Source organism: Polypterus senegalus, chromosome 8 (assembly GCF_016835505.1).
Source record: "Polypterus senegalus isolate Bchr_013 chromosome 8, ASM1683550v1, whole genome shotgun sequence".
Lineage (NCBI taxonomy): Eukaryota > Metazoa > Chordata > Cladistia > Polypteriformes > Polypteridae > Polypterus > Polypterus senegalus.
In genome coordinates this window covers 163,864,155-163,890,843 of record NC_053161.1, presented here as the reverse complement: position 1 = coordinate 163,890,843, position 26,689 = coordinate 163,864,155, and the positions used below count along the sequence as shown (strand labels likewise).

At 39.1% G+C, this 26,689-nt stretch overlaps 2 protein-coding genes across 3 annotated transcripts in view; one reads left to right on the top strand and one right to left on the bottom strand.

Annotated features, from left to right (window-relative positions):
• LOC120534672 overlaps window positions 1–18,185 on the bottom strand; it is a 106,589-nt gene extending 88,404 nt beyond the window's left edge. Inside the window, exons 1-3 of the mRNA XM_039762264.1 lie at window positions 18,087–18,185; window positions 8,760–9,127; window positions 2,139–3,344 (exon numbers count right to left, since the gene is read on the bottom strand). Coding sequence (XP_039618198.1) covers window positions 2,139–3,344; window positions 8,760–9,090 — 1,537 coding nt within the window. The 5' untranslated portion in view covers window positions 9,091–9,127; window positions 18,087–18,185. The remainder of the gene's footprint in view (window positions 1–2,138; window positions 3,345–8,759; window positions 9,128–18,086) is intronic.
• A 130-nt stretch (window positions 18,186–18,315) lies between these two features.
• The window catches only part of LOC120533291 (zinc finger protein 271-like), a 32,877-nt gene continuing 24,503 nt past the window's right edge, over window positions 18,316–26,689 (top strand). Inside the window, exon 1 of one of the 2 annotated variants that reach the window (XM_039760117.1) lies at window positions 18,316–19,133. In XM_039760117.1, the coding sequence (XP_039616051.1) occupies window positions 19,126–19,133 (8 nt within the window). In that variant the 5' untranslated portion in view covers window positions 18,316–19,125. The other variant, XM_039760118.1, reaches the window with a different exon arrangement.

The following is a 26,689-nucleotide window of genomic DNA, read 5'->3' as shown; positions in this document are numbered from 1 at the left end:
CTGTACAGATATATAGATGTTAGTCATATTTAGGCTACAGAAAACTGAAAAAATGCATGTTGCACCTCACAGTATCACAGGCAATAGATGAGTGGGCACAATAATCCTTGAAACCTGTCTATGTTAGCCAGCATACAAGATAAAACTTCTATCATGATAAGAAAAAACAAATTAAGTGATGTTGAAAAAGAAACCAGGTTTCCTCCGGGCGCTCCGGTTTCCTCCCATATTCCAAAGACATGCAGGTTAGGTGGATTGGTGATTCTACATTGGTCCTAGTGTGTGCTTGGTGTGTGGGTGTGTTTGTGTGTGTCCTGCGGTGGGTTGGCACCCTGCCCAGGATTGGTTCCTGCCTTGTGCCCTGTGTTGGCTGGGATTGGCTCCAGCAGACCCCCGTGACCCTGTATTTGGATTCAGCGGGTTAGAAAATGGATGGATGGATGGAAAAAGAAACCAGCAAACAATTTTCCCAACACACCATTGCCAAGCTAATAAATAAGATGTGTTTAAGTCATCAGCGGAAGAGGAGAATGTAACCAGTGTCATCAATGGAGCACATCATATCAGGTAAATCAAGCATAAATTGTACAGGCCTCGTCTCCTTACATTACACACTGGCTGTGAGCTTATTAGAGATGCCGAGCATCCTGATAAACCCAGACCAAGATGGACATAATGATATGCAGTATCTGAAGAGAAATATTTAGATAAAGTATGTGGTCTCAAATGGTTTCATTATTATGGTAAGGACACAACAGTTTCCCACAAATTGCAACAAATTGGACAGACACAACACAGGTTTAATTTAATTTAGTCTCTGAAAAAACAGTTTACTTGAATAGTTTCTGAGTTCAGCAGAGAGGCATGCAGGATCTCAGATTCAGAAGAACCCACATTTAGTGTTTTTTTGGGGTGTTAAGTGAAAGAATCCATTTATGAGATGTCAGGACCTGTTAGTACAGGTCATTAGTTTCACTGCAGCCTTTTTTTGATTACTAGTTACAAACTCATCCTCTTTTGTTCTATTTAATTTGTCTTTTTCTGGATTCAGTCTCTTGTGCTGGCTCGTGAATGCCATTATGTTGTTGACTGTCTGTAGCCCATTTGCAGCATGATTAGTACAAACATGCATTTTTTTTTTTAAACAAAAAGGCTACATTCTGCGCAACTCAATTGCCATTTTTTTTACTTAACTGTGACACAGATCTGTTGCTTGAGAAGTACGATTAGCAAAAAGGGGGTTATGGGGGAAGACACAGAATCAAAACTGTTCAGAAATGTACACGACTTTAGGAAAGACCATTTTGCTTTCAAACAGTGCAAAACACTGTCTTCCCCAATCATGTCCCATGTCATGTTTACAGGTTTCTACAAACAGATCCAGCAGTGAGAATTGTGTTCAGAACACCACCAAGGATCTTTTATTTCCTGTTCTTGAAATCACAAGCCAATGAATGCACAGATATCCTGCACTGAAACATGTGAAGCAGCATAGCAATCAGTAGGTCTAAGAGGTCACATCTGTCTGTGAAAATTATACATTTTGCATGTGCAGGGTGCGTTATGACCTTGCTCATTAATTGCATTTTTCTATGCTTCAATGTAGGGATTTTTTTTTTTTTGAATATTACCATTTCTATTTTGGAAGATTCCAGTATCGTGTAAAACCCTCCTTGCATTTGCTGCTAATTTAATGCAACAAATAAATGGCATCTCCTTGTGAACTTCAATTAACCTCTGGATTGTGTCCAGTCCTCAATTTTGTATAAAAGCTGTCGTTTATGTGGTCTGGTCAGTTTCACTATAATTGGCCGGTGACACTATCCATCTGAACTGTTACCACATTGGCGGTCTTCTCTCAGTCTCTAAACATACTGCACCAACACTTACTTGAGTACTGAGGCAGAGGGTGGCCACTTTAACTTTTTGGCTATATATTTATAGTGAATTACTTGTTTAGCTAGTTTTGCCTTCATGAGATTTGGCATGGATTTTACTTAATGTAGTCCACCACATGAAGATACTCGTCAAGAGTCAAGTTTTTTCAAAGACTTAAATTTCACACTTTCCCCTATTCTTTACTGCAGGTCAATTTCTTAATAATGACTTGGATTGTTTTCAAGACAGGAGTAAACCTCATTCTTGACTTATTTGATTTTTTGGACTGCTACTGTGAAATCTTCTGTGTATCTGAAGTGAGCTACTTGTGGTGAATTGTTTTCCACACTCGGAACAACTATATGGCTTTTCTCCAGTGTGAATTCTTCTGTGGTACTGAAAACTGCTATGGTGGGTGAATCCTTTACCACATTCAGAACAACAGTATGGTTTCTCTCCAGTGTGAATTCTTCTGTGTTCCAGAAGGCTGCTGCTGGTGACAAATCCTTTCCCACATTCAGAACAACAATATGGCTTCTCTCCAGTGTGAACTCGTATGTGTGTTTGAAGAGAGCTACTGGTGGTGAATCCTTTGCCACATTCAGAACAACCATATGGTTTCTCTCCAGTGTGAATTCTTCTGTGGTCCTTAAGGTTGCTGTTGCTGGTGAACATTTTTCCACATTCAGAACACCCATATGGCTTCCCTCCTGTATGTGTTCGTTTGTGCTTCTGTAGGCTGCTCTTGCATGTGAATTCTTTTCCACATTCAGAACAGCAATACGGTTTTTCTCCAGTGTGAATTCTTCTGTGATCCTGAAGGCTATGGTTGGTGGTGAATGCTTTTCCACATTCAGAACATGAATATGGCTTCTCTCCAGTATGAATTCGTGTATGGGACTGAAGAGCACTCATTTGTGAAAACTGCTTGCCACATTCAGAGCAAGAATACGGCTTTTCTCCCGTATGAATTTTTTTGTGCTTCTGAAAGCTGCTCCTTTCAGAAAACTGCTTTCCACATTCTGAACAGCAATATGGCTTCTCTCCGGTGTGAATTCTTCTGTGGTCTTGAAGGTTGCTGCTGGTGGTGAATCGTTTGCCACAGTCTGAACAGCAATATGCCTTCTCACCAGTGTGAATTCTTTTGTGATACTGAAGGCCATTGCTGGTGGTGAATTGTTTGCCACATTCAGAACACTGATACACCTTCTGTTGTGTTTGACTTGAATTAACATTCCTGGATTTAGACTTGCCTTGAATACTTTTCACCTGTTCCTGATGGACTGTGGCAGAGTCTGAATTGTGTGTCTGAAGTTTACATGTGATTGCACCCACTGTCGTTCGTTTCATTGGTGGCCAAGAATTATCCTGTAATGAGGCATTTTTATCATGCGATGTCTGTTGTGATCTGAACTGAAGAGAAGCCTGAGCCAACGAGGATAAGAAGCCGTCTTTGACTTGTAAAGCTGCAGAAATACAAATATCGAAAGAAAGGGTGAGTTTTTAAGAAGTACTTATAGAGATGTTCAAAGATAATTGTTTAGTGTCAAAGTTAACACAGCTTGTGCCTCAGCCCCATTACTTCAATTTCATTGGGGATAGATTAATTCTGATTTAATTGAGGTCCTAAATGCAAATTAAAAAACAAACTTGGAAAGCATTTAGTCAATAAGGAGTAAAAGAGAATGTACATTAATTGTTTGGTAGTTAGCCATCCATTAACTTATTTAACTGAAACTTGTAACACATTATTACCATTTTTACTCGCGTACCAAGTGCACCCTAATTTTTACAAAGAAAATCGCAAAAATTGTTTTGCCCTGTGTACGGAACACGTTGTGATTGTATAGGAAGCGTTGAGAGAGAGAGAGAGAGAGAGAGAGAGAGAGAGAGAGAGAGAGAGAGCGCGAGTGAGCCCAAGCAGAAGAAGTAAACATTACAGAATTACATTTACTCGTGTATGACGTGCACCTGATTTTTTAATGCTAATTTTTGGGAAAAAATATGCGCGTGGACCATGCGTAAATAAGGTAAATTGCATGAATTATCAAAATGTATCCGAATGTGTGAATTACACTTTTTGTGTTATAACATCTCATACAATAACTGCCATTAATGTAATGAAGGAGGAGAGACAGGGAGAACAATAGGATTAGGTACATGGACTGATGTAGCCATCCAAAATCTATGGTAATTTACATGCAAGCTACTGTGTTGCATCATGAGTGCCACCTTTTGGTCATTTTGGTTAGCCATGTATATATCAGGTGTTAGTATTACAAACTGTACTGTTTGTGCATTAATTGCCAGTGGAGTGCAGTCAAAATCGATGATGTGCAAAATAATCAATGAACTAAACAACTGAGAGGAGCTGATTTTTAAAATGTTGTGGTGAATGGCTGGCCGTTCATCCTGGCCAATACCCACAAGACGCCAGGTGGAGCACTCCCTGCAGTATGGTGGTCCCCCAAAGACCAGCAGGGCATCATGGACATTGGAGTTTTTATACACAGCCCTGCTGGATACCATGGGGACCACTGGGAGATGATGCAGGGATGAACAATGGGTATTTGCCTTACGCCCCGGAAGTACGTCCGAGTCACATGGACAAGGGGAATGACGTGCTTCTGGGGTGAAGAAAAGGACTTGTACCAGACCCGGAAGTGATAAAGAATCACATGGACTGGGGATTGGGAACACTTCCGGGTCAGGGAATATAAAAGGACTGTGGCAGCTCCCAGATGGCGAGCGGAGTTGGGTGGTAGGAGGGCAACGTGTCTGGGAATGGTGGATTGATTTATTGAGATTATTATTGTGTTTAATGAGTATTATGGAGGAGAGGGTGCTTTGTGCACTGTTGTGTATAAATAAAGTCAACATTTGGACTTTTATCTGGTGTCTGGCGTATTGGACAGGGGGTCAAGGGAGCGATACTGCCCTCTATCCGTCACAATGTTTAGAGCAAACTTCAACTCAGCACAGTTTTACATTTAACAACATCTCTAAATTCAGAGACAAAATACTCTGACAATACCCTTTCACAGTTTTAGAAAGCAATTGCCAAACAGCCCACTACTTTCTATACCAAGTGGACCTTTAAGTGTATCTTTGGCAAAATCAGATCTGCTGTTCACATCACATCATAGCACAGCTTGTGTGTTATAAAACATAGAAAAATAGCAGCTTATGATGTGCAATAAGTATGAGGATTGGTAGATTTGTTAAATAGTTTAATTTGTCCAATCACATTTAACATTTGTTAAATATTGAAACAAATGACATTGTTAATACTTTATTTGCTTTCTTTAAATGGCACAACAACAAAGATCAGGGTCTTAGATTAGATTCTGTGTGACAACTACATGTTCTCTCTTCAAGCTTCCTCTAGGTCCACAGATTTCCTTCCATGCAGCAATATATAAAATGGCCTGAATTACTCAAGAAAGACGAGTGCATATAAAAAGGTGGAAACAGAATGCAAAAATTACCTCTTATTTGCTCTTCTCTGAATGCAGCTGACATTTTTAAGTCTAAAATCTCAGCCACATTGACTTTCACCTGAGAAGCGGAAGTTGCAAAATGACCCCTGGATCCCGTTTGTCCCTTATAATCACATCAGGCTACAGTAGTTACCTGGGATGGACATTACTATTGTTGGGATCAGAAATGACAATTTATAGCAGTGCTTCCCAACCCGTGTGCCACGGCACCCTGGTATGCCGTGAGCACGGACTAAGGGTGCCGTTGCCAGGTGTCAGAACATAAAAAAAATTTGATTTGAACTGATAATAATAATACCAGTTACACCTCAAGACTAAAGTCATGCTACCTGTGTGCATTCTATTTAAACTGCAGTCTGACGAATTAATAAATATTAGCTCTAATTTACTTACTTGCCACAGGGTAAGTTACGTCGCTTCCTGTTGTCTGGTTTTTTTATTGCGCCGAAAATGGCCGACTGTAGTGAAAGTCGTGGCGTAAAACAACAGCAGCATCAACGACCTCAATGAAAATGATAATGCGGGGAGCAGTAAAGTTGCAAAAATGAAAACACAATACTATCAGGACAGTTACTTGAATTATGGGTTTACATTTGTTGACAAAAAAGGTTTTCAGCACCCGCGATGTTTGTTGTGTGGTGATATCCTTGCAAATGAAGCCATGGTTCCAAGAAAATTGCAACGTCACTTTCAAAGCAAGCATCAGAATGCAAATAACAAGAACTCAGCATATTTTAGGCGTTTAATGGACAGCCAGCAGAAGCAAGCACAGCTGTTAATGAAAACTGAGTCGGTGTCAGACATATCAGAGTGAAGGGGTGCCGTTAGCTGAAAAGATTTCACTAAAGGTGCCATGGTTTGGGAGAGGTTGGGAAGCACTGATTTATAGAGTTACGTTTAGGGAGTTCTGAGTTTTGTCCATTTTCTCTTCTGATCCTCCACAACCAACCTTACACGCTTTGGAATGTGCCGAATGTGGGAAACAATGTAAAAAGGGCAGGTAAACTCAACTACCTGTGACACAGGAGGGTGTCCTTAATAAAAGAACTGAAGCTTTTATCAAATGGCTGGGCCAATGGTTTCCTCTTAAACTTGTGCTCTTACATATGCGAACAGAATCCATCCCCATACTCACCAGAAGCATTCCCTTTGAACACAACACCACATGAAAATGATGCCTTAGAGGGCAAGGTCAGCCAAACTGAGCTGAACTAATCAAAAAAGAAGTCAGACAGCAACCACCACCATGGCCTGAACTCATACACACATTTATTTTTTACACAATACTCTTTATGGAGTACAACATCCCAATGCTTACAGGTGCTGGTTATAAAATTAGAATAGCATGACAAAGTTGATTTATTTCAGTAATTCCATTCAAAAAGTGAAACTTGTATATTAGATTCATTCATTACACATAGACTGGTGTATTTCAAATGTTTATTTCATTTCATTATTTTAATTTCGATGATTATGACAACTAATGAAAGTATTAAATTTAGTATCTCGGAAAATTAGAATATTGTGAAAAGGTTCAATATTGAAGACGCCTGGTGCCACGATCTAATCAGCTAATTAACTCAAAACAACTGCAAAAGCCTTAAAATGGTCTCTCAGTCTAGAGGCTACACAATCATGGGGAAGACTGCTGACTTGACAGTTGTCCAAAAGACGACAATTGACACCTTGCACAAGGAGAGCAAGACACAAAAGGTCATTGCTAAAGAGGCTGGCTGTTCACAGAGCTCTGTGTCCAAGCACATTAATAGAGAGGCGAAGGGAAGGACAAGATGTGGTAGAAAAAAAGTGTACAAGCAATAGGGATAACCGCACCCTGGAGAGGATTGTGAAACAAAACCCATTCAAAACTGTGGGGGATTCACAAAGAGTGGACTGCAGCTGGAGTCAGTGCTTCAAGAACCACCACACACAGACGTATGCAAGACATGGGTTTCAGCTGTCGCATTCCTTGTGTCGAGCCACTCTTGAACAAGAGACAGCGTCAGAAGCATGTCGTCTGGGCTAAAGACAAAACTGCTGCTGTGTGGTCCAAAGTTATGTTCTCTGATGAAAGTAAATTTTGCATTTCCTTTGGAAATCAAGGTCCCAGAGTCTGGAGGAAGAGAGGAGAGGCACAGAATCCACGTTGCTTGAGGTCCAGTGTAAAGTTTCCACAGTCAGTGATGGTTTGAGGTACCATGTCATCTGCTGGTGTTGGTCCATTGTGTTTTCTGAGGTCCAAGGTCAACGTAGCCGTCTACCAGGAAGTTTTAGAGCACTTCATGCTTCCTGCTGCTGCTGAACTTTATGGAGATGCAGATTTCATTTTCCAACAGGACCTGGCACCTGCACACAGTGCCAAAGCTACCAGTACCTGGTTTAAGGACCATGGTATCCCTGTTCTTGATTGGCCAGCAAACTCGCCTGACCTTAACCCCATAGAAAATCTATGGGGTATTGTGAAGAGGAAGATGCAATACGCCAGACCCAACAATTCAGAAGAGCTGAAGGCCACTATCAGAGCAACATGGGCTCTCATAACACCTGAGCAGTGCCACAGACTGATCGACTCCATGCCACGCCGCATTGCTGCAGTAATCCAGGCCAAAGGAGCCCCAACTAAATATTGAGTGCTGTACATGCTCATACTTCATGTTATACCTTTCAGTTGGCCAACATTTCTAAAAATCCTTTTCTTGCATTGGTCTTTATTGATATTCTAATTTTTCGAGATACTGAATTTGGGACTTTCATTAGTTGTCAGTTATAATCATCAAAATTAAAAGAAATAAACATCTGAAATACATCAGTCTGTGTGTAATGAATGAATCTAATATACAAATTTCACTTTTTAAATGGAATTACTGAAATAAATCAACTTTGTCATGATATTCTAATTTTATGACCAGCACCTGTACACACATTTACAACTAAAGGGTGGTTCAGATCTAATTATGCAGATCCAGATCATCTGGATGACTTTGATTTATGCGGGGACGATTCCAGTTTGGCACGAAGACGATTCTTCATGTCATCAGTTTGCACACTTCTCGGTGGTCTGGGATTTTTCGGGTGATTTTCTATGCAATAAACTTAATAAGTTATAGCGTAACGAAAATTGCGTAATTAGATCTGGACCACCCTATATTGTATATTTCATCACCAGTAAATTATTAAACTATAAAACATTTATATGCAAATGTGCAAACACTCTTTTCTCTCTCTCTCTTTTTTTTTTTTAAACTTGATGTAAAAACATCCACACACACTTTTCACCTTTATATATTAAACCTTGGTACATTATCAGGTTTCACATAACAAGACTTTTCAGACCCATAGAGCCAACTCTGAAACATTTATGCATTCTTATTTTATACTTACTTATTTTAGAGTCATTTAAAGGTGACGGTTGATCTTCCCAAATTCCAATAGATGAATTTTCCTCAGTTCTCTTTGTGTCAGGCTCAGACCTCACCTTGAGGTCAACACGCCCCGGAGTTTTATGTACGTGTGTCTTAATGCTGACAGATGCCCCATCTGCCTCTTCTTCAATGCCCACAGTCACCATTTCATAATCCTCATCCTTAATGCCCAGATTCTCCTGTTCTGAGTAGACAGACTCCCATTCATAGTCGTCCTCTTCCTTAACAGTTACAGTCATTATCTCCACTGTATTTATGTCAGCCTCACACGTCTCCTCTTTCACATCCATTTTAGTTTAATGCTAAGTAGAAGCTGCTGCTTCTTTGCTGTTGAAAGAGTAAATACATTAAATATGAATGGTGCAGTACTGAACACACGTATCTGGCATGATGAAGTATTAAAACACAATTTAAGGTTTAGGTCAAGTCAGTACAGAGAAATCACACTATAGCATGCTGGAAATAACCATTTTAGGACTACCACTACACCTATGAATTGACAGTGACTTGTCAATTCAATTCAAATCTGAATTTGTACCTGATGATTTGCGATTTGTTTAAAATAACACCACTTGTGTCTTTTTGCAATTAAGTTACCATGTCTACCTCCATAAACTTATTCTCAATACACTGTAATAAACCAGTGTTTTTTAAAAAAAGGGGCCACAGCAACTCTGCAGAGGTTAAAAAGACAAAGCCAGATTTTAAAGATTGTCTTAAAATTTTCTTGTGTAGTTTTTAAATAAATACAACTAAAAAGTTTGACTAAAAACCTCCAAGTGAAATTTTTGAGACTAAGAAAACAGAGTAACTATCATTTCTTTGCTGTAAATTTAATGTATGTTCACTTAATTTACAGGGTAACATTTTGATACAAGTATCATTTATCTAAATGTAAATAGCTTTCTGCAAGGTTTTTAAGCTGAATCCCTAGTCCCTATAACATTATACTATATGGTCAGAGCCCCCCACAAATGAAACCCCAATGCTGTTAAGTACAGCATGACCTTGATTATTGTTAACAGCAGTAACATAGCATGATTTGAGATAATATAGTATACCTGTCGAAATCAAAGTAAATGCTTAACTACAGTAGCATACTGACACAAATGTCATCAAATGATGTTAGATATCTCTAGGCCAGGGCTTCTCAACCTTTTATTATTGGTATACTTCTTCCAGGGCTTGATGTTTTGAAGTATCATCATGTGTTTGGTTTCTAAATTGTGAAGTTCTGAACCCTGATTATGCACAAACAACTAAAGGTGATGTTTCTTACATTCCCCCATCCTTAATACTGTGTTTTTGGATTTTAACAGGTGATTACTGATAGTTTTGTTTGGGTGCGTGTATGTGTGTTTTTCTTATGGCAAATGTTTTACATAAATTATTTTTTTTTTTTAAAAAAAGAACAATAGTGTGGCTTTATTTGGAATAAAAAATTGAAAGTGTAAAATTTACATACATCGAATATACAAAAATCATACAGTGAACAGTATACATGCAAATTCAGGTCAAAAGAAGTATTCACAATCTACATACTACGTTAGGTTAGAGAGGGAGAGGGAGGGAGAGAGAGAGAGATTGCCGTGCACCCACCACACGATAAACCACTTCGACTGGGGCCCCGAGTGCAGCGAGTGACACCTTTCCAGAAGGAAAGAAGGATTTGATAAAAATCAACCATTACTGAGCAAACCAATTCCATGAAACAAACCTGCAAGATAGCAGGTTTAATGAGAAAAACTGCTGTATGAATAAGAATTCTGAATATTTACCTCCCTAAATGAAAGAACCAAAGTTTCAAAACGTTTGCTTAGTGAATGTATAGCAAAATAGCACTGAATAGAAAAAGCAATACAAAAATCCTAATGCCAGTGACATGTTTTTTCTATATATAAATTCGAAATTTTGTGCAATATCCTTAAGTCTCCTCATTTTCCACGAGTGTCTCTACTCTTGAAGCAATATTGTTTAGTTTTGATAAAGTGTTACATACTATTTCTAGGTTCTTATCAACAAATAAAGAAATTCAACTCCAACCAAACTCTCTGGGTGATAAATAAGAAATGCTTCAATTAGAATTTCAAAGAAGAAAATAAATGAAACTTTGCCAACTAGAAAATAAACTCCTCAAATTGTTCAAAGCATACTGAAATTTGTACATGGGGAACATGTATATCTTTGAGATTTTTCTAAAAATATATCCAATACACACAGTAAAATGTCCAGTTTAATTTTTTTTTTTATAAATTAATGCTACCAATTTTGCCATGTATAATGTGAAGCACAAACAGTTGTCGGTGTCCGTCCTGTCACCATGAGACTAGTTGTGTCAGGGAGGACAGATAGCTGAGAGAGCAAGTGGCAAATGAAAGGAGAGAGGCAAGCCCAATAGGGATTGACACACACAAAAACAGTGTGTGTAAGAAACCTGATTATCCACAAAAGGGATGGAAGACCTGCATTACAAATTAAATGATGTACACCAACTCCAGAAAAAGCATCAGTAGCTGCATTTTTAGGAATGTGGATGGACAGTAAAATAACTTGGAAGCATCATATAAATAAAATTACTGTTAAATGTAAAAGTACACTATATGTACTTAGATTTTTATGTGAACAGAACTGTGGTTAAATTAAAAAAAAAATAATTAAATGTCTGTAAACTCTATAAAGTTTATTTGTTTTTGATTATAGTACTACAGTTTATTTATCAACTTCAACCTGTGAATAAATGCAACTGAATATTATTCAATTACAGATTTAAAATTATGTTGCAGTTGTGCTAAATTTGACCTGTTTCAAATATAATCGTTGAAACGATTAATAATATATGATATATTGATTTTGAAGTTATTAGTTTATGGAATAATTGTTGAGAAAATTATGAGAAAACTTTAGTTTTTGGTAGGTAGGTCCATGTCATGCAGAAAATATGAGATTATTGAATTTTTAATCAAGTCCTAGCATTCAAAAAGTTAAAAGGTTGTGTTAAAAAATAGAAATACCAAATATAAGTAAATACAAGATGGAAGACTTCATGTTCTTGATTTATCAACATTGATCCAGCTGACTTTAAAAGTTGGTTTCAAACAGTTTCTAAAAAATTGTTCTAGAAAATAAAATGGCATGCTCAAGTTTACATTTAGCAAAGCTGGCGGGTTACAGATCCTACTATTGTGCCCCATTAAAATGAGTAAACTACCTATAAAAATGGTCTACCCTTCATAAACAAGTTTACTTTTACTTTACAAAGATCATTACCAGCTAAATTGTTTTTTTTTTTCCTCTTTGACAAAGAACATATCCATGAGAAGAATGTTTACTTGGATACATTAATTCATAACAAGTTATTGGTTCTCCAGTTAATTGACAAGAAGTATCATATAATAGCCTATTCTGACTTTTGTTCATACAATTTCATATCCTCTTAATACAGAAAAATGAGTACTGTATTTCACTCTTTAATTAAAGGCAATCAAACCACTCAAAACACTATTTTGATACACATTTTATTACCTATAAATGGAGTTAATGTATTAGCCAAGAATTTAATAAGAACCATATGCAATAATTATAATATATAACTAACTTCTGGAGAACCTTTCAATGGTCAAGTATATAAATGAATATCTGTGAACTAAACTTAGGCTTTATAGATACAGATACAGTGGCATGCAAAAAACGTGGGCACCCTAACTTAAAATGTCTGTTAATGTGAATAGTTAAGTGAGCAGAAGATGAGCTGATCACCAAAAGGCAAGAAGTTACAGGGCACATTTCTTTAATATTTCAAGCAAGATAACATATTTATTTATTTCTATCACTCACAGGCACAAAATACCAAATAAATGAAAACAGCCTGAAGCAAAAGTTTGGGCACCCAACATGGTCAGTACTTCGTAAGACCCCCTTTGGCAAGTATCACAGTTTGTAAACACTTTTTCTAACCAGCTAAGAGTCTTTCAGTTGTGATGGGCATTTTCACCCCTTCTTCTTTGCAAAAAAGGCTTCTAATAGGCAGGATTCTTGGGCCATCTTACAGAATTTGCTGGTATTTATTTGAATCCATTCTTCCTTCCACCAATGACATGTCACCTATGCCACTGGCTACAACACAAGCCCAATGCCTGATCGCTCCATCGCCATGCTTAAGAGTTGGAGATGTGTCCTTTTTTGGGAATTCTGCACCTTTTTTTCTCCAAACACACCTTTGCACACTGTGGCCATTTTCACTTTATCAGCCAACAATACTTGTTCCCAAAATGTATCAGGCTTTTTTAGATGTTCATTTGAAAAAAATTCAGGTGCTTAATTTTGTGGGTATGATGCAAGAAAGGTTTTCATCTGCTGTCTTTACCATGGAAGGAATATTTTTTCAGGAGTTGCTGCACAGTAGAGCAGTGCACCACCACTCCAAAGCCTGCTAAATCTTGCTGAAGGACTTTTGCAGTCAAATGGGGTTTTTATTTACCTTTCTAGTAATACAATGATCAGTTCTTTCAGAACGTTTTCTTGGTCTTCCAGATGTCAAGTTGACCTCCAACATTACTGTTAACTGCCATTTCTAAATAACATTACTAACTGAGGAAACGGCTACCTGAAAGAGCTTTCCTGTATTCTTATAACCTTCTCTTGCTTTGTGAGCAGCAATTATTTTATTTTTTAGGGTGCAAGGCAGCTGCTTAGAGGAGCCCATGGCTGCTGATTTTTGTGACAAGGTTTGAAGAGTCAGAGAATTTATCCAGCTTTGCCATTTGCATCGTCTGGGATTTCTTCCCCAACGATGACTGTGAACAAGCCATAGCCCTAATGAGTTAATGAACGTCTGGGACCTTGGTAAACATTATCTGAGACCTCAAATATTTTGGCGTGCCCAAACCTTTGCATGGTGCTCCTTTCTTTTTTTCACTGTATAATTGTACAAAACAAAAACAATACACTAATCTTGAATAAAATGCTGAAAAGAAATGTGTCATCTTTAAATGTATGCCTTTTGGTGATTGGTTCATCTTCTGCTCACTTAACTATTCACAGTAACAGACATGTTAAGAAAGTGTGCCTAAACGTTTGCATACCACTGTAGCAAAAATGCAAGGATCCCCATTTGAAACATTGCACAGATTCTACTTGGTTAATAAAACACTATGTGGATGTAAGTGATGCTTGAGTGTTCTGTAAAGGAGCTAAACACAATTCTACAGACTGTATGTGTCAGGTCTTTTTGGACAAAAATTTTCTTGAACAATAAGAAAAAACTGCTGGGATCGTACTCTTCAAGCTTGCTACATATTATTACATTATGATAATGCCTCCTTTGGCTCAGATGAAAATTGTATGATTAACTATAACATAAGTAGGTTTCATCTTATGTCTATAACATTTATCTTACCTAAACTAATAAGTCTGTAATCTAGTGCTGGGCGGTATGACCAAAATTCTATATCATAGTATTTTTCAAAATTGTACCGGTTTCATGGTATTCAACGGTATTTTTTTCCCCCATGCATGAGTTAGCCACATTTTCCACTGCAATTACTGCAGCAGACTGGCTAAGAATAACCTATTCCACTGTCATGAGAATTGTACATTGTACAAAAGAACATTTTCATGTGCACACAAGTATTAATACAGGTTTGCATGGCCCCATAAAGTGATAGTTTTTAAGGGGGTGGCACTAATGAAGAGAAGGAATCAAATTCCATGACCGTTGCAGTCAAAACCTTTTTATTGAACAAATTTTGCAAACAACTTAAACTAAAATTTTGACAACAAATTGTCAACCATCCAAAGAGGCATTTAGACTTAGTAAAATATCCAGAGGTGCTTGTCAAAAGTTGTATTGCACTGAACATGTCTTAGAAAAGGAACAATTGGTAAATATTTTTTGTAAACCAACTACACTTTCTGTTAATGTTAACAATCTCTATCCACTGACATGTTAAAGTGACTTTTTAAACAACTTTACCATCATTAAACTGCATAATACATAAACTAATACATAATAAAATAAATAATAGTGCAACTTCCAGTAATAATACTATTACTTCAAAACTTCAAGTCCAGGTATACATTACACAGTACTCACCAAAATAAAACAAGTGCAACTTGGTGATGACATCTTTACCAACTGAACCGTTATTAAGACAAATTGCATTAATATAGACCTTGCTTCAAGCTAAGCTATATACATAAATAATAAAATTGCAACTTGCATTTATAATGCTATTTGTGGTATAGTGGGTCCGCGGCTTCAAAAACAAAATATGGTCTGTTTTTAAATCCACTTCGCCGTGTCCGTCTCCGTGGGCGCGATTGCACGACCGCGGGGAGTTGATGAGGTGATTGGGGGAAGTCGATTGTTCTCAATTGCTTTGTCGGCTTACTTTGGCGTGTGAATAAGGTGTTGCACCCACGGAGATGTATATTTATGGGCCGGTAGGGATAGGGGGTAGGAAAAAAGGAAAGATAGAACACAATGAGGTTAAACAAGGGGGAAGGCAGTCATAGGAGACGATCCAGACACCAGGAAGGAGAAGGCAGCACGAGCTGGGGCTCCATGAGGGAGCGCAGGCTGAGGCGATCTAGGGGCTGGTTCGCCCTAATGACTAAGCGTGTAGAGTGGGGCAAGCAAAATGTAAAACCTCCCAATGGATCTGAGGACCGACTGAGTGAGCAGGAAGGAAGACGGGAGGTGTGCCGATCTCGGACGGTCTGACTGTGCAGTGTGGCGGCAGCCAAAACAGGGGTTGGCAGAAAGCAGTTCGTGCTGCAAACGCCAATGAAGGGTGAGCGATGGAGACAGAAGGTGGTCTGCTGTGATCGGGCGAGGAAAGAGACTAGATTTTAACAGATTTATTTATTATGGATTTTATCCTCACGTTTCACTGGCTTTATGAATTTGCTATTTATTTGGATACTGTATTTTTCTGAATACTGCACAACGGACATTTTTGGTTTTACTTTGACCATTTTTAACAAAAGCACTTGAGCACTTTCCACCAACCCCTGGCTTCAATGAGATTTCTCAGCTCATCTCGGTCATAACTATCGACGGTACTGGTCCAACAGACTCCCGTGTGGGAAGAGGGAGTCTATAGGGGACCGCAATCGTCACACTATTACACATTACACAGTGTCGAAAAAAAATAACATAAAACAAGTACAACTTGGCTTGCAGTATTATCCAGTACAGTATAGAAACAGTATTTACACATTTGAACATAATGGTCCACCTCCGACCTTTTAAAACCAATGTAGTATCTCCAGACAACAGACACTGACCTTTTTTCGTCAAAAGTTCTTCTGTGTCATCATGTTCAACTTTATCGTCTGCTACAGCTTCCATTTCGGAATGTTCTCTGTCCATTTTCACCGCTCAATACCTCCACTAACGCATGTACTCTGTTGTATGTGTATTTAGCGGTGCACCAGTGGAAAAATGTCCCTCCCTTAAACAGTTTCCCGCTGTGCCACGATCCAAATGTTGTTTAGGCTATTCAAACCGGTGTTCCGGTATAAGAAAAATCCATATCATAACAAAAATAAAAAAGGTTTTTTGGTATGAACCTGTATACCGCCCAGCACTACTGTAATCCCTGCAAAACAAAATATATTCCAATATATTAAGATATTAATTCTTTTCAGTCAGTCAGTCATTATCCAACCCACTATATACTAACACAGGGTCACAGGGGTCTGCTGGAGCCAATCCCAGCCAACACAGGGTGCAAGGCAGGAGCAAATCCCCGGGCAGGGCACCAGCCCACCGCAGGGCACACACACGGGACAATTTAGGATCGCCAATGCACCTAACCTACATGTCTTTGGATTGTGGAAGGAAACCGGTGCACCCGGAAAAAAACCCACGCAAATACGGGGAGAACATGCAAACTCCACGCAGGGAGTACCCAGGCAGAGAACCCAAGTCTCCTTACTGCGAGGCAGCAGTGCTACCACTGCGCCGCCCTTAATTCTTTTCAACTTCAGTCAATTTAAGTTTAACTCAGTTTAAATATTGGCATTCAATGTTTATGCTTATGTTTTTTTTTTTGTTAATTCTTGGGTGGGTGGGTGTGTGTGTATATATCTCAATGAAAGGAGCAGAGACTGATAGTAGTTACATTAATGTTTATGTTACATATTCCTGGAATATACAGCCGATCTAATGGTGACATGGCCGTCAGCTGTATAACACCCAGAATTTGGAATGACCTCCCTAAATTAATGAGATCATCTGACTCCATTCATTCTTTTAAAAAATAACGTAAAACTCATCTGTTCAAGAAGACTTTAAACTTAACCAGATATTCTGCCTCCTCTCTCTATCTTCCTCTATGTCCAGATGCGCAGGATAATTTGTGTGTTATACCACAAATTACGTCATTTGCTAAACTTTCTTTTAGTATCAAATCTAGTAATTTACTCTGGTTTATTGTCTTTTATTCTATTGAATACCTTTGTATATCCTGTATCTATCTGTTTTAATGTTCTATTCACGAAACATCTGTATCCAATGTTACATACACCTGCTGTTTTTTTATGAGACTCCGTGAAACGCCTCTCTCATGCTCAAGGCGCTATATAAATACAATTTCTTCTTATTTATTATTATTATTATTAGAAAATTAAAATTACTATACATGGCTAGCAAAAATACCCATTTTAATCGGAAGAACCCAAATACAATCTTCATAACTAAAAAGGAATATGATGCCTTATCTTGAATTGAAAAGAAATGTCTTCCCGATGAGCTGTTTAGAATTTGACAAGAATTAATGATATCGTAAAACAACCTGCCAGGTATTTGCGTGATTTCCATTGCCGTTTAAATAGGCAAGAGGATGCAGAACGATGCTAAGGACTAGCATTTTCTTTTCCACCATAAATCGGCTATCTTTTTTAACCATTTTCGTTTATAAATCTGATATGATAAGAGGGCAGTTTGCGTTTTCTTTTCATTTAATGGATTTTAGAATACAGTGGTCAAACCGCCGTGTTGGTGCTTTACTATCTTTAAAAAAATTAAAAAGCGCTATTTTCACGTGAAATCGCTATCGCTACAAACATAAAGAATTCGACAATTCCCCTAAAACACTGCCAAAAGGAATATACGGGAAAGAATGGCGGTGTGCCTGGGCACTTTGAAGTAGAAACGGGACTTGGCAACATGAAGTGAAGCAAGCCGCTGACAGAAAACAATGAACGAAGAGTACCGCGAGATACAGCGAATAAAAAAAATCCCACCTCCATAAAGTGGCGCCCCCCCATTAAGCTCACTTACCGTCTACCTCTGGGTGATGCAGTACTTTTAAAAGCCAGCTGAATCAAAAACAAGAATCTTCCCGTCTGCAAAACGCAGATCGTGTACAGACACTGCCCAGAAGTGAGAGAGTCGAGACACACGCCGACTTTAGTTTTCACCGCCCTTGATGACGTAATACGGCACGTCGCGTCTAGGTACGCACTACGCTAGAACGGTGTTGCTGCCAATATCTCGTTGCTGCAGCCCGGAGAAATAATGGGCGGATCTATGGGTAGAATAAATGCTCATCAAATTCTACTTCAGTGAATAATGTTGTTCCTGACCACATCGATCGGAATTAACATGCCCAATTGTCAACAGCCTTACCTTGTCTATCAAGTTTAACTTCAACTAATGTATTCGTGGTTCACTGTTCGCCGTCCCTGCTTACTACCTCGTATAAGTTGTGTCTATTTTCAGACCTCAGCAGTTAGATTCTTTTGGACATGTTGAATGCAAGATTAGGAAGGACTTTTGAAATGTTGGGTATGTGCCGTGAAACCTTATCGGGAGGAATTTCCTGTGTTTAATAAAGCAATCAACGTATTCTTATAAGGGTTTATCTGCTTATTCTATTTGTTTTTGTATTTTTTAAATGAATGTATTATGTCGTGGAACAACCAGATAAAACAGTACTCTTTGTGCAAAGCTCCTGTAAAATCTGTGTAAGCGCCTATGTTATATCGACACTTGAATCACTACAAATTTTCAAGCAAGAACGAACTTTCACTGTTAAAGTGAAATTAAATTTTCACACGGGTTTCACTTTTAAAGAACATACGTGACATTAGAAATGACTTTTCTTAATCAGTTATTTACCGTTTAATTGCGAAGAGAGACGAAAATGACTGGCGACCACGCTCAGGTTCACGTAAATCAAAACCAGTCAATGTGCGTGAACGAAAACGGCGGGCACCAGGACCCAGTTTATCCCGCCCCTAAATTCGCCCATAATTTCTCCGGGCTACAGAAATAAACAGGACGTGCTGTGTGACGTCACCAAGAGCGACGAGGGACGATGTCTGGGTGAGTCTCGTTTTTTTTTACTTAAGACCATTAGGCGACACACCAGGTACTTGACGCTGATTAAGCCGGCTTTATTAAATCATCCAGAAGCAGAAGGTAAGTTATCGGGTCGGTCACTTCGTGGATGCAGGATTTTTCGTTCGCTGTACTTTGTTAAGCGGCTTCAATCACAGGCACGACCGACTTTCCCTCTTGAGTGCGTGAAGTGGCGTTTGCATTTCCTCTGCCTCCGCCTCGTGCACTTTATAATGTCGATTCCCATTTCTACTTCGTAGCGACCAAACAGATTTCATTACGCGTTTATTTAGTTAATCAGCGTGCCGTGTATTGGGATCTCGAGAAGGAGGCGAGTTCACGCGGAAATAGCTACAGTATTTGATTTCTCTGTCCCGACAACTTTGCTAAAAGGACACTGGGTGTGCAATGCCATTCACTAGAAAGATTTTATTCAGTATTTCTTTGTAATTGTCATAGTTTGGTTGAGTGTGTGGAAGTCAGGGGCATTAAGTCGTCCGTCGGATACTGTATTTTTAAACACTCCGATCAAGCAATGATCCTTTATTTTCACTTTAACGGAATACATTGTACAAGTATAATGTAAATCTTGTTTGAGTGTCCAGCTAGCAGAATGCATACACCAACTAACAGTTTCTAGTATAATTAACAGTACAGTAGTGCAACAATACAAGTCAATAAGTACTACACTGTCGAGTACAAATTACTGCGCAATAGGTAACAACTTGCAGGCGTGGAGTAGAAATAGCGCAGTAGGCCAAAGTGACTAGTGTTAAATGAAAAGTTGTAGTCACTTAAGCAGTTTAGGTGTTAAGCAATAAATTACAGTGCTGATAAACTATTAAATACATACAATTTGTAGGTCACAGTAAGTAGCTCACTGATAAATGACACTCGTTGGACTTAGCAGTGCTGTAGTGATAAAACAAAATAATGTACTGTAAACTCCTGGCAATATTACAGTACATTATGTGACATAAATATACAGATCACTACAGAGTCAATTTCTACAGTGGAAGAAAATTAAGAATTTTTAAAGTTTATATTGTTGGCTAAAGAGTGCCAGTATTGCCATTTTAAAGAAACATTGGTAAAGAGTGACATCACAGGGACCAAACGTGCCGCTGGATGGCTCCGAAGTTAACGTCAGTTGCAACGTGCGGCCATCTTCTCGATGATAAGTACTGGCACCAGTGCCGAACGTTGTGTCTCTGAAACGTTGCACTGCGCTTCACTGCGAAGATTTGTCCGAACCAAACGTGCCCCATGACCTCCTCCTGGTCACAAAGGAGCCCCATTCCCAGTTTGGTTGCTATCGGACGCCCAGTGCAGATTTGTATAAAGGACAAACATACATACACATATCGACTTTTTCCCAACCAAACATACGTCGTGACCTCCACCTGGTCACAAATATTTGTATGGTGGACAAACCAATAGCACCAGTCAGTCAGAAAGACCAACACTGAAATCGTATTGTGTTGGCAGACAGCCTGCCTTCCCTTTCATCAGATGTTTCATTGGCTCTTGCATCAGGAGCCCTTCTTCTGTTGGCAGACAGCCTGCCTTCCCTTTCTTGAGATGACTCATAGGCTATTGAAGTAGCAGCTATAATTGTTTGTACGCCAGATGGGATTGCCTGGGACGTGTGCCGAATGTTGTGTTGATGAAAAGGTGCGCTGCGCTTCACCATGAACATTTTTACCAACCAAACATATCCCCTGACCTCCTCCTGGTCATAAAGGAGCCCCATGCCCAGTTTGGTGGCACTCGGACGCCCAGTGCAGATTTGTATAAAGGACAAACAAACATACACACATACATCAACTCTGCTTTATATATTAGATTGATAATTCCTCTGTCTCCCGTTCCCCACAGGTTAAGAGTCTGGGTGTCATCCTTGATAGTACTTTATCTTTTCAGTCCCACATCAGTAATATCTCCTGGTCTGCATATTTCCACCTGTGTAACATTAATCACATTCCCCCCTCCCTCACTCCCCATACTACTGCTATTGTTGTTCATAGCCTTGTCACTTCTTGTCTGGGTTATTGCAATTCCCTTTTCTTTGGTTTTTCTCGCAAATCTCTCTATAATCTTCAACTGGTCCAGAATTTAGTTGCCCGCATCATTACTAGAACCCCCTCTATTCACCATATCACTCTCGTCTTGTAGCAGCTTCACTGGCTTCCAGTTAAATTCTGAATTCAATTCAAAATTCTTCTGTTGACTTTTAAGGCTTTCCTCAACCTTGCCCCTCCATATCTGTCCGACCTCCTCCATGTTGCCATTTCCATCCGCACCCTTACATCCTCTTCCTCCATCCACTTGACTGTCCCCTTCACCCGTCTTACCACTATGGGGAGCCATTCAGTTGCTCTGCTCCCCAGCTCTGGAACTCATTACCATCTGAACTTAGATATATTGAATCATTCTCACTTTTCAAATCTAAACTTAAAACTTATTTGTTTAAGACTGCGTTTTCTCTTTGACTACAATTGCTGTGTCTGATTGTACATTTTGTATTTTAGTTTTGTTTATAATGTGTGTTTTATGTGTTGTTTATCCTTGAGTGTTTAGAAAGGTGCCTACAAATAAATAAAATGTAGTATTATTATTATTATCATCATACAATTACAAGTCCTCTGATTTGTCTCAAGTCTTCCATCCCAGTTGATCATTTCCCACACCCACAGAGTCATTCCTACCATAATTTTATTTTACACTTGCTGCCAGTCTGCCCAGTCCTATGTAAGTTTGCCAGGCTTACCTCACCTGGGCACAAATTGACATTGTAAGATCCATAGATCCCCACATCTTAAACATAATTCATCTGACAACCTGTCTTGTACTGCACCCACAGGACAAGACCAACCTAAATATTATTCTGCCTTTATGGTCAGAATACTGTGATTTCCTTGAATATAAATTTTGCCGTCCTTCAGGCGTGAAAATTTCTCAGTTACTTTTTGATTAAATTGAGTCATTTCACTAAGCCTGCCAAAACAATTTAACCAGATGTTATTGTCTTTTTTTTTCTGTAGAGGCACACTTTTTGTAACCAAAAACATCCTAATGCACACCACTGTATTACTAACCACAAACATATAGAGTAAGACTCAATTTACCAGTCGATCTACGCTCCTACCCTCACCTATGGTCATGAGCTATGGGTATTGACTGAAAGAACGAGATCACGAATACAAGCGGCTGAAATGAGTTTCCTCCGCAGGGTGTCTGGGCTTTCCCTTAAAGATAGGGTGAGAAGCTCAGTCATCTGGGAGGGGCTCAGAGTAGAGCCGCTACTCCTCTGCATCGAGAGGAGTCAGATGAGGTGGCTCTGGCATCTGATCAGGATGCCTCCTGGACGCCTCCCTGGTGAGGTCTTCCGGGCACGTCCAACCGGGATGAGGCCCAGGGGAAGACCCAGGACACGCTGGAGGGACTATGTCTCCCGGTTGGACTGGGAACGCCTTGGGATTCTCCCGGAAGAGCTGGAAGAAGTGGCCGGGGAGAGGGAAGTCTGGGCCTCTCTGCTTAAGCTGCTGCCCCCGCAACCTGACCCCGGATAAGCAGAAGAGGAAGGATGGATGGATGGATGAAACATATAGAGTATATATCTCATACATGTGCTCAGCTCTCTGAATAGGTGGGACTACCGGAGAAGCCAGTAAAAAAGGAACTCTGAGATTAGCTTTTGCAGACACAGCACTTAGAGAGCACTTTGCTGGAATCTCCCAGCTGCTTCGAACCTTTGTCCATCCCTCTCTGCCTCAGAGGCAATTTGTATACTCTATATCCACGGCACCTGAGTGACTCACGGTCGACCACTCGCCCAGGTAGTTAGACTCTAGGAGACGCATCTGCATCATAGAGATCGCAGAGGTGCTTTTATGCAAAGCTTCTCCGGGTAGTCCTGTCCTCCTCAGATAGGTCACGTCCACCTGTAGAGTGTAGTCCCTCTCAGGTTCAAACCCAAGTGTGCTATAATATTATTTCCAGGGCCTACCTGTGTAACTCTCCTGAAGCAACACTGTGCCATGGCACATTGGTTGAAAAATACTGCTGACTGCGGCTACTTTAATGTTGCTTGCATTTTTCAGAAAGATGATTTAGGTCTCATACCCCCAATCATTATCCACAAAGCTTCAGTACTGACACTTTGAAACAACAAACAGGCAAAGCAAAAAAGGCATTATTTAAACCACATCCAATTGGCCAACTCCATTTGTCATACCAATAGCTGGAAAAAGTCTGTGTGTAAGGTTGTTCTCGATCCCTTGCCTGCTGCTGAATTAAATCAGGTTGGTCTGAATCAAGCTCTTTTATGTTCTTTTTTTTTTTTTCTTTCAAGTGAATGATTTATGAAGGGGTGTTTCATTAAAAAAAATAACTGAATTTTATTTGAATTCTGAAGTTCCACTTTAAGTTACAATCTCTGTAAAGTCACACTCAGTCATCTGTAGTTACATTAATGGCAGGTGTGAACTGTGCACCATGGATGTGAGCATGAAATAATCGTCCAATCACATTTACGTTTTTTTAAAAAAAAAACTTAAACAATACTAATTTATTACCAATAAGTGTGCGAGTGTCTGGGGTGCACAGAGCTGCATCCCTGGAAAAATCAGAAAACAATCAAAGGACAGCCTCGGGTCACCTGCTTGCTAAAAGATCAAGGACTTGAATAGACTCTCATTTTGCTGGAAGACTTCACTCAGGAAATATAGTTATTCACACAGAAATAAAAAAAATACAAGTCAGAAACAATTTTTATTGGATGTTGCCATGAGGTGACACCAGGCACGTTGTGTAATTAAACCGTTTATTTCATGGTTATTTTGCATTGCCTAATTAATTTAAGTACAGATTTAAGATATATTTGGAGGAGGGGTGGCGCCTCTCTGCATTACAAACCACCACTGCAAATGATAAGTATATTACTGACTGATTGTGTATTGTGGTGGAATGCGGTGGACATTATGGAGCTTGTGCAGGGGAACAAAGTTGGCTGTGAACTTGAAGCACCAAGTCAGCAGAGTTAACCGACTTAGTAAGGTGGCAAATTTCATAAAAGGAATACGCACACAGACTGTTAGAGACATGACAAATGATGTGTATGCAAATGCCCGGCCGGGACACCCCTTTGATACAGAGACCAGGGGTGCAGCCATGGAATGCATACTACATCCCCCAGAACGTGTGGTGGCAGCCCTCCTGGGTTACATTGGGGCCACAGGCATGGGACTTCAGGGCTCAGACCTGTTTGGCTCTGTGGCCACCACCCGGAGGAGCTACACGGCTTAACGAGACCGTGTGGGCTGGAATGCAGCTACACCTGGAAGTGCAGCCTAATTAGGCCAATTGTCACCTGGAGCACTTCTGGAATGGGCTATAAAAGGATCCTGCAGCCAGTACTCCGGGTGCCAGAGTTGGGAGGAGGACATAGCGGAGTGGGAGTGGGAGTGGTGGTGGTGGATCAGGAGGAGGAAGAAGAGGAGTGTGTTTTTAGGTGCTTTTCTTTTGGTGTTTTTGGGACTGTGTAGGGCCTGTGGGACATGGGGAAGATGTGCCCCACTGCTGAAGACAAAAATAAAGTCTTTTTGTTTATTTTTTACCTGTGCCTCAGTTGTCAGTCTGTGTCGGGTCGATGCCTATATAGTGTCTTTGCCACAGTACATAGGTAGATCTTAACTGCTGTAAAGCTTGTTAAAATTCAAATGGATTCAATAGTGAGTACTCCCCTCTCTTTGAGTTGAACTGATGATAGTGCAGCTTCTTTCTCTCTCACTCAGTCGGCCATGTTGCTACCAAGCAAGCATAGTACAAGATGCAACTTTTTCCAGTTCTCCGTCTGTGTTTTCCAATTCCTGAATTTACACGCACACATTGCAAAACCTACTTAATCCAGAAACTCACAGCACTCTGGGTAATATTTATAATAGGGAAGCCTCACTTATTATAACCAGTTTATTCATATACTGTACTGGTCTGCATATAAAAACATTACCTTAAAGACACGAAACACATTTCCTGGCTCATTTTCTATGTAAACATTTTCAACTGATTTTTCACATGCTGGAAAATTAGTTGTTTCTTTAATCCATACCATAAGAAGAATTTCACCTGGTATATCAGTTGTACCAGATTATCACCTACTCCTACAAGGCATCATTAAAGCAGTGTTCCTAACTGCATGAAATGTTAAATTAATAATTTGTTTTTGTATTCATATCTAACATATATCACTCCACAATATTAAAATCCGTTAACATGAAATGTTTTGAGTTGTTAAAAGCTGAGCTGTATTTGTGTATTAGGAATTTTAAGGCAAAGTCTACAAATATTCAGTAAGACTTGTACCTTTTGGCTGCTCTCCTCCATCATTAAGTACCATTTTCCAAACTGTTTCATTTGCAAACACTATGCTGATGTCTAATTACTCTTTTGTTTATTGCCATCCATGAGCTTTCAAATAGTGAAGTGTAAATTGCTGGTATCACTGTGTGCACAAGTAGTTTGTATTTGTAAAGGATTAAACAGGTTGGAGAACATTGTCTTAATTAAAGTACATGATGACTCTGGTTTACTGGGTATTTTATTACACATGTTCAATAATTCAACTAAGCAAAATATTTTAAATTTGGCTTGCCTGATTTAGGATAGATGAAGTTTTGGAAATAAAATATATATATATATATATATATATATATATATATACATATATGTACATATACATACATACATACATATACATACATTTAACTGAAAAACATGTCGGAGTTGGTCTTTTCAGTGACTTGGGATGCAAATCATTTGTTTAGAACATTTCAATAAAATGCAAAGAGGTGTCGATTTACTACAATGCATATCCCATTGCTTGTGTCTAATTATCTCTGGCTCAGTTACAGGAACAATGCAACATAGTGCCAGCAAATCCTCAAACCCCAAAGGTATCCTGCTGGCTTAACTGACAGCAAATCATTAAATTATCCAAAATACCCTCTAACTGTTTGATATTTTAACCTCATTTTCTCTGTTTAAATATATCGGGCAGAATTCCAAAACCATCTGTCTTCATTGCATTTTTATTTACATTTGCTTCTTCGATTTTTGCCATTTTGACTAGTTCTGTCGCATCCAGTATTGTATTTTGTGCTCAGTGAAGCACCCTGTCACTGTTTTCGTCATCAACAATGCCATCTAAAACAAGGTCTGCCTGATTTTCACACTGTAAATGTGTCTTAATGTATCCAATGCTACTACATGCCATTAGATTGTCAAAAGTTCAATCTTAAGTTAAACTAATATGTGATGCAAAATGTAGTGGCCTGCCATTCAACAACTTTTACTTTTAAACACAATATATGTAAATCAAGTAATGAATACTAGTGGTCCAAACTGTGCAAGATGGTCCTGTTCAAGCCTGTTAGACCTTTATTTAACTTTATTTGAAGAATATTGAGTTACTGTCAATTTACTGTACTGTCTGACTTGATGTAAACCTAAAAAGAGACTACTATAAGAATAAATAGATTTTT